Source organism: Protobothrops mucrosquamatus, unplaced genomic scaffold, assembly GCF_001527695.2.
Source record: "Protobothrops mucrosquamatus isolate PMUCROS unplaced genomic scaffold, P.Mucros_1.0 scaffold756, whole genome shotgun sequence".
NCBI lineage: Eukaryota > Metazoa > Chordata > Lepidosauria > Squamata > Viperidae > Protobothrops > Protobothrops mucrosquamatus.
The window spans coordinates 18998-27764 of record NW_015387026.1 but is presented as its reverse complement, the minus strand read 5'-3'; the positions used below and the strand labels follow the sequence as shown (position 1 = coordinate 27764).

Below are 8767 nucleotides of genomic sequence, written 5' to 3'. Positions count from 1 at the left end.
GATAGATAGATAGATAGATAGATAGGATGAATGGATAGATAGAATGAATGAATAGATAGAAAGATGATAGATTGGATGGATGGATGGATGGATGGATGGATGGGGGATAGACAGACAGGATGGATAAATAGTTTTGAGAGCATCTTCTTCATGGGAGAGACCAGCTACACAGATCTGAGAGGCAACCCCAGAGAGGGCCTTTCCATAATACCTTTTCCAGGTACCTTTTCACTGGTCGGTGAACGGTTCTTCTCCTTTTTTCCACAGGAAGCAGAAAGTAAACCTCGATGCCGGCGATTACAGTTGAAGGACATCATTCCTATTGAGATGCAGAGGCTAACCAAGTATCCGCTGTTGCTCCACTCTATTGCCAAATGCACTGGTGAGCAGAGAGGGGACCACAGGACTCCAGACACCCCCCCCCATCCTCCACCGTCTCCCAGAGTTGGCCCGAATTCATGCTCATTGCATCGCTAACACTATCTAACCATCTCATCCTCCGCCATCCCCTTCTCCTTTTGCCTTCGGTCTTTCCCGACGTCCAGTTTCGTGGAAAATAGACCTAGCTTGATTTCAGTGGAAAGATCAGTCTAAAGAAACGTACCTTCACAGACCTTTCATTTTTTTCTTGTCCCTCAGAGGAGGCCGAGGAACGTCAGAAGGTGGAAAGGGCGGCCGAGTGCTGTCGTCAGATCCTCAACCACGTCAACCAAGAAGTGCGTGTTATGGAGAATTTACTGGTAAGGATCCTCCCTTGAGCAATGATTTCGCCTTTGAAAAAGTCTTCCCTTGCTCTTCACAACTTCAGCGTTGGTTAAAAAAACGGGCATCCTAATGCAAGGCTTTTCAACCAGTGGTACGGGTACCACCTGTGGTACATTGGCACCTGGCAGGTGGTACGCGACCATCCTAGAAAAGTGGTAGCGGGGGAGGAGAATGAGCTGAACCAGTGGCAGCACCGCACAAGCCTGAGCGAGAGATGGCTGGAGCTGCAGGGCTGTCAGGGCTCAGCGGAAGCGCCAGGATCAGCGCTTCTTCGGGGCTGCCAGGGCTCAGCGGAAGCACCAGGATCAGTGCCAGGCTCCAGCTGGAGCTCAGCACTGATCCTGGTGCTTCTGCTGAGCCCAGTAGAAGCGCCGATCAGCTGGAATGTTGCAGCATCTCCAGGGTCTTGTGATTTACATTCAGATGCTTGGCAACTGATTCATATTTATGGCGGTCACAGTGTCCCAGGGTCATGTGAAGTGACCAAAACCTGCTGCAACCACCCAGCAGACGGGGGGGGGGGGAATAAAAACCAAACACCCCCCCACCCCATCCCCGCTGCCAATCCTCAACAGAAATGCTCACAACAATGGAAACCTCGGACAGGAGGAAGAGCGCTGCCGGGCGGGCAGGCAGGTTTCTTGCTCGGCTGTGGCTTGGGGGGCACTTTTTTCAGTGCCATTGTAACTTCGAACAGTCACTAAGCGAACTGTTGTAAGTCGAGGACTACCTGTACTTTATCACCTTTTTCTCTTTTTTTGGTCATCAAGTTTTTGACATCTTGCTAGGTGACTGGTGGTACTCGGATATTGCCCTATCCTAAAAGTGGTACAATGGGTGAAAAGGTTGAAAAGCCCTGTCCTAATGTTTTTCAGAAACTCAAAGATTATCAGCGGCGTTTGGACCTCTCCAACCTTAAACAAAGCACTGATCCTCTGCTGAGTGAATTTCGGGTGAGTCCCAACAGAGCATTCCACCCAACTGGGGACAGGGGAAGCCATAACAGTAAATGAATTGTCCTTAAATCTCTGTACAGGTAGCCCTTGACTTACAACCATAATTGAGCCTAGCGATTACAGTCGTAAAGCAGGTCGTCGACCTGATTTTATGACCTTTTTAAAGGGGGAATTAAGAGAACGCCTTATTTACTACGGTACTTTTTCTTTTCTGGAAACCAGAAATAAAACAACCATTTCCAGAAAAAAAAGTAAATTGCAGTCAGGTGACCAATAAATGCAGGTCTGTTGCTAAGTGCCCCAAATGCAGGTCACATGACTGTGGGAAGGAGGCCTGGACATTGCAGCTTCTGAATCGGGTCAGAAATAGCTTTGTTGTATCTTTGAATGGTCGGTGAGCGATGGTCATAAATTGAGGACTACCTGTAACTTAGTCAGGGCAAGCTTCTGAAATTGTCTTTTCTGAGTCATTACCTCCATGGTAAGGAGCCTAGTGGCTCGCCTGGTTAGGACGTGGGGTTGGAGTTCGAGACCCCGTACGTGGCACGGTGAGCTCCCATCATTTGCTCCAGCTCCTTGATGGGGACATGAAAGGAGCCCCTACAGCAGTGGTGGCAAACCTATGGCACGGGTGCCAGAGGCGGCACTCAGAGCCCTCTCTGTGGGCACGCGCGCCATGCCCTGGAGATGGCAACTGTCCCTCTTCACCCAGCCACCCGCTAACTCGCCGAGGTCCCACATGGCCGGATGCATCCCAGCACCCATGCGCTTGCTGGCCTCTGTGTGTGGGAGCTGATGGTATCAGGCAGCAGCCGCCCTGACCCCTGCCTCGCCTTGCCCTGCGACAATGGCACTCCCACCCTGCCTCGCCTTACCCCACAGAACGAGCCTCCTGCCCACTGCCCCACCTGCCAGAGACCCCCTGGATCTCCCCCAACCCTGCCTGGCCCTCACATGCATCCCTCCCCACGAGCAATATCGAGGTGATCACGCCCACCTTGGCCACACCGATCCAATCTGCCAGGACCACCACAGCCACGCCCACCTGGCACCCGGCGATAAATAAGTGGGTTTTGGGTTGCGGTTTGGGCACTCGGTCTCTAAAAGGTTCGCCATCACTGCCCTACAGGTATCCCCTGGGCAACAATGAGGTCACTGACTAATCCTTTCAACCCGGAACTGCCTTAAAACGATGCTTCTGACCCAAACGGGATGGGACTTCTATGGTCATCAACATTTCAACAGCTTTGACATTGCACCCTTACCTTGCTTGGCTGTCCCTGTGGAATTTTGGCCTGCCTTGCTGTGATGGGAGGCATAAGACCCCCTCAGGAGAAAAGGGAACTTGTTTTTCAAAACCTGAACGGTGATGTGTCGGTGGGGGGGGGGGGTTTGTCAGAAATGGAAAATCTTTGCTAAAAGGCAGTCTAACCAGCTATTCTCCACAGAACACAGATATCAGCAAGCGCAACCTTGTGTACGAGGGACCCCTGACGTGGCGTGTTACCAAGGATAAATCAGTTGGTGAGTGGGACCGTCTGGAGCGCCGGGAATGAGAAGGTCTATCTCAGTGGTGGCGAACCTATGGCACGGGTGCCAGAGGCGGCACTCAGAGCCCTCTCTGTGGGCACGTGCGCCGTCGCCCCAGTCCTAGGCCTTCAGATGGGTTTTATAAAACCTTTTCGCTTTAGGCCTCCGCTGCCGTGTGCAAAAAAAAAAAAAAAGGTTCAATCAATCAGTCAATTTCAACTTCTCTCTGGGAAAAAAAAAGATCTTGCAGAGTTGGAATTGATTGATTGAACTTTTTAGTCCCACCCAGTCTGCCGTTACCACTGCAGCCACGCCCACCCAATGGGCCACGCCCAGCCAATGGGCCACACCCAGCCAATGGGCCACACCCACCCGGCACTCGATGATGCATAAGTGGGTTTTGGGTTGCAGTTTGGGCACTCGGTCTCTAAAAGGTTCGCCATCACTGGTCTATCTGCTCTTCCCCACTTTTTTGTGCCTCTCTCGCTCGATATTGCTTGCCTGTATTATTCTTTCTCAAATTTCTTCTGATTTATATAGAAAGTCATTTCCGTTTTCGGCGCTGTCACTTCCTTTTCTGGATTTCCCATCAGCTGTATTTGTTGGTTCAATTGAGTCCTCTGTCTGAATATTTGATTGTCCCACTTCTTCTGTTATCTTCTGCATTGTTGGTTGTTTGGTTGTCGTCAAAAGTTTGGGTTTGTGTATCTCAGCTGGCGTCTCGATCTTTTATGTTAAGTCTTATTTTATCACAAGCTAAAACAGGGGTAGGTAACCTTGGCTCTTTTATGACTCGTGGACTTCAATTCCCAGAATTCCTGAGCCAGCCATGCTGAGGGGAAAGGGAGAGGTTTCCAAGCTGAGCCATGCTGGCTCAGGAATTCTGGGAGTTGAAGTCTACGAGTCCTAAAAGAGCCAAGGTTCCCTACTCCTGATCTAAACCAACCTTGCCACCCAATTATAGGAACTGGAGCACAGTGCATTAGACCAGCTAAGGAAGACAAGCTGGGGGGTCACAGCCTGTCTCAGAGACCTATTTTAGGGCTCCCCTCTCCTCCCCTCCTTCCCCCTCACTTCCTCTTCCCCATCACCTTTGGCTTCATACTTCTCATGCCTTGATCCCTTCCAGATGTCCACGTCCTCTTGCTGGATGATATCTTGGTTCTTCTCCAGAAGCAGGAAGAACGCCTGGTCCTCAAGTGTCACAGCCGCACAATCACCCCAACCCCCGATGGGAAACAAATGCTGTCCCCCATCATCAAGCTCAACTCTGCCATGACCCGCGAAGTGGCCACAGGTGGGTGCAGGAGACGGTCACGGGAGCTGAAAGCAGCACTTTGGCCTTGGGTGTTGATTGGTTTGGACCTCTGCCCACATTCTCATTGACCAGGTTGGACGTGGTCAAGGCTCGAAATAAAGGTTGTTTTTCTTTTAGGAGGAAAATTCAGAGTCTCCTCTTTCTTGCAGACATCAAGGCTTTCTACGTGATCTTCAGCTGGGAGAACGGGGCTCAGATCTACGAACTGGTGGCTCAGACGGTGTCAGAAAGGAAGAAGTAAGAAATTGGGGTGGGAAGGGAGACTTAACTTGCCCAGATTACAGGAAGTCCTCGACTTTACAACCGTTCCTTTAGTGACCTTTCAAAGTTACAAGGGCACTGAAAAAAGCGACTTAACGACTGTTTTTCACAGTGACAACCGTTGCAGCATCCCCAGGGTCACGTGATCAAGATTCGGACGCTTGGCAACTGGTTCATATTTATGACGGTCGCAGCGTCCCCGGGGGGATCACGCGATCCCCCTTTGGCGACCCTCTGACAAGCCAAGTCCATAGGGGAGCCAGATTCGCTTAACGACTGGGTTACTAACTTAACAGCTGCAGTGATTCCCTTAGCAGTTGTGGCAAGAAAAGTCGTAAAATGGGGCAAAACCCACTTCGCAACTGTCTTGCTTAGCAAGAGAAATTGCGGTCGTAAGTCAAGGACTACCGGTACTGACCGGGGTGAGAGATTGATTGGCTACTTAGTTTGGATGAAGGAGCATCTCTCTCTCTCTCTCTCTCTCTCTCTCTCTCTCTCTCTCTCTCTCTCTCTCTCTCTCTCTCTCTCTCTCTCATTGTCTTCTTTCTCATTCTCTCTCTCATACTCTCTCTGATTCTCTCTTATTCTCTTTCTCTCTCATTCTCTCTCCATTCTCTCTCTCTCATTCTCCATTCTCTCTCTCTCTCATTCTCTTTCTCTCATTCTCTCTCTCATTCTCTCTCTCATTCTCTCTCTCATTGTCTTCTCATTGTCTTCTTTCTCATTCTCTCATTCTCTCTCTCTCTGATTCTCTTATTCTCTTTCTCTCTCATTCTCTCTCTCTCTCTCTCTCTCTCTCTCTCATTCTCTTTCATTCTCTTCTCATTTTCTTTCTCATTCTCTCTTATTCTTTTTCTCTCTCATTCTCTTATTCTCTTTGTCTCTCATTCTCTCTCCATTCTCTCTCTCATTCTCCATTCTCTCTCTCTCTCTCTCTTTCTCTCCCTCTCTCTCCTCTCCCCCGCCTCAACTGGGATGATGGAGAGGAGTCTTCTGTCTTTATTTAAAGCACCACTTTAAATAGTTGAGCTCTGTTCATGCAAAATTGTGACAGAAAGATGCTGCTGCGGTTGTGCCAAATCTCATCACAATAGAAAACCTTTGTGTTTGGTGAGAAATTCTGTGTGTAGGGGGTATTCGCTGTCCCAAAATTTTGGGTGGACACTGGCTTGGGAGAGATGGTACCCCTGACTCTCTTTCTTTTCTTTTTTTCCCATCCTAGCTGGTGCAACATCATTAGCGATACTGCCGGGTCACTGAAGCTGCCCACTTCCAATAACAAACCTCGGCTTTCGGTAACAAGCCGGACTTCACCCCATAGTCCCAGCTAGTAAGTAATGTTGTAAGGAGGAAGGGGAGGAGAGGGCGGAGGGGGGGGAAGGATAATGGAGACTATAATGCAGAGATTGAAAGCTGTATTTGTGACCTTTTCTTCAGATAAAAGAGATCTGAGTAGACCTGAGCCCTTTTCTAAACTGCCAGTAGGTCAAAACAGCTAATCAGAATTTCACCCTAAGGCAGGGGTAGGCAACCTTGGCTCTTTTATGACTCGTGGACTTCAACTCCCAGAATTCCTGAGCCAGCATGGGGGAACTATGGCCCCCTCGTGACTCGTGGACTTCAACTCCCAGAATTCCTGAGCCAGCATGAGGGAACTATGGCCTCCTCATGACTTGTGGACTTCAACTCCCAGAATTCCTGAGCCAGCATGGGGGAACTATGGCCCCCTCATGATTCGTGGACTTCAACTCCCAGAATTCCTGAGCCAGCATGGCTCAGCATGGAAACCTCTCCCTTTCCCCTCAGCATGGCTGGCTCAGGAATTCTGGGAGTTGAAGTCCACGAGTTATAAAAGAGCCAAGGTTGCCTATCCCTGCAGAAAGAATAAGGTGTTAATTTGATCTAAGATTCTTAACCTTCAATCCATAGATAAAATCTCTTTGTGGGTCCATAGATAGATTCTATGATCTTGGATGGGAAAAAAAGTTACAACTCTGTTTCCGTTTTGACTAACTGAAATTTAGTTTTCCAATAAGGTATGTAGGAACAAAGTAATGTATGGCTTAGGGACTTGAAAGATATTTGTTAAGCTCCATAAATCTCACTGTATCCGATTATTATATCTTAAAAGGATATTGGCCTGGTTATTGGTTTCATTAGATTAGCGAAGAAGTCCATAGATTGCTATATTATATCATAGTTATTCAATATTTTAGCTACTGTATTTGAGCATAATTGGCTTCCTTTGCTTATCTATGACTCTATATTATATTTTATGCATTTGAATAACATTTTACAAGAATGAATCTTTAGTTTTCCACAGACTCTCAAAGGGATCCAGAGCACAAAAAGGTTAAGAGCCGCTGATCTAGATGGAAGGACAGTACACCAGTCCTAACAAGAAATAGTTATTGTGTTCTACCTGCTGATCAATACAGATAGTGTTGACTTATAACTATTTGTTGAGTGACTGTTCAAAGTTATGATGGCGCTGAAGAAAAATTACTTGCAATCGTCCTTGTACTTAGGACAGTCGCAGCATCCCTGCAGTCACGTAATCATGATCTGGGCGCTTGGTAACCAGTTCACATTTATGACAGTTGCAGCGTCCCATGGTTATGACTGACTTTTTCAGCCAGCTTCTGACAAGCAATGTCAATGGAGAAGCCGGCAGGAAAGGTCACAAATCACAAACATTTGATGTCTGAGTTAACCACCGCAGCAAAAAACGGATGTAAAAACAGGTGCAGTCATGTGATGCCTCTTAATGAACACACCACTTAATTTTCCAGTCCCCAATTGTCATCTTAAGTCGAGGACTATCTATAGAATATACAAACCTTGGATTCTTAGCAAAATGGAGCCAGAATTGCAGGCTGGGAACCACAAATCCTGCATTGGCCAAGAAAAGAGAGCAGGAAACTCGTTCTTCAATGGAAAGACAGACACTTGTGTTCAAGTCAGAAAGCTAGGCAGGTATGTGACCAAGACTGACATCTCTCATTTTTTTCTTGGCAGCTACCCAGAGACCCTTTTGGGTGGAGCAGAAAATGGAAGCCCCCTTAAGGAGGCACTGCAGTCAGAGGGTAAGGAGGAAAGTTGGAGGAGGGAAAAAGGAGAAGATGGGGCAGATAACCTGCATTCTTACCTCGTCAATGAAAACCACTCTGTTGGGGTTGTCATTTCAGAAAAATCAGCGTGGTATGATTTACACCAGGGGTGACCAACCTTGGCCACTTTTAAGACTTGGTGGACTTCAACTCCCAGAATTGCTCAGCCAGCCAAGCTGGCTAGGGAATTCTGGGAGTTGGTCCACAAGTTGAAAAGTAGCCAAGATTGGACACCCCTGATTTACACTTTCAGATTTAAATTCAGAAGAAGTAGATCTGAGCTAGATTTCTGAGTCGATTCCAGAAAAGTTATTTTGGGGGGAGGCCCAGGAGCGTCTTGAGTCATCTGGAATTGATTTATAAACATCCGGTTTAATAATTCGAGTTTTCAGCTTGATCTGGAGGTTCTGTAATATCATCTTAGAACCAAATCTCTCAATATTTTAGAGACAGGCTGAAGAAATGTTTATGCGGCTTTTACTGTCCTCGGAGTTTGAGAGACAACAGCGGGGATCTGATTGTGTTTTGTTTTTGATTTTCCCAACTCAGAGCAAGAAAAAGATGGAATGCTGGAAGGCACAGAGTTTGAGGACCGGAATCCTGTTGGTGGAGCAAAGATGGACAAGGCGGTGGAGGCCTTCATGGTTGACCTACAGACTTTCTGCAGATCTCAACCTCCTGGTCAGCTCTCTCTAGCTTCTGCTGCCCGGGACCGAGGTATTTAATAAATACCTTTTTTCCTTCTTCTCTGTTGAGCGAGTCTCTGTTGCCCACAGAGGATGTAAGGGGACAATCTTGTCTCCTTCCAGTTTTGGCCCTGAAGAGGC

General features: G+C 47.8%; 1 protein-coding gene across 1 annotated transcript in view; it reads left to right on the top strand.

Annotated features, from left to right (window-relative positions):
* Window positions 1–8053, top strand: part of ARHGEF1 (Rho guanine nucleotide exchange factor 1) — a 38280-nt gene extending 30227 nt beyond the window's left edge. The window contains exons 17-24 of the mRNA XM_029284596.1: window positions 268–382; window positions 640–740; window positions 1641–1718; window positions 3170–3245; window positions 4381–4548; window positions 4719–4806; window positions 6053–6160; window positions 7849–8053. Coding sequence (XP_029140429.1) covers window positions 268–382; window positions 640–740; window positions 1641–1718; window positions 3170–3245; window positions 4381–4548; window positions 4719–4806; window positions 6053–6160; window positions 7849–8053 — 939 coding nt within the window. The remainder of the gene's footprint in view (window positions 1–267; window positions 383–639; window positions 741–1640; window positions 1719–3169; window positions 3246–4380; window positions 4549–4718; window positions 4807–6052; window positions 6161–7848) is intronic.
* The last annotated feature ends 714 nt before the right edge of the window (window positions 8054–8767 follow it).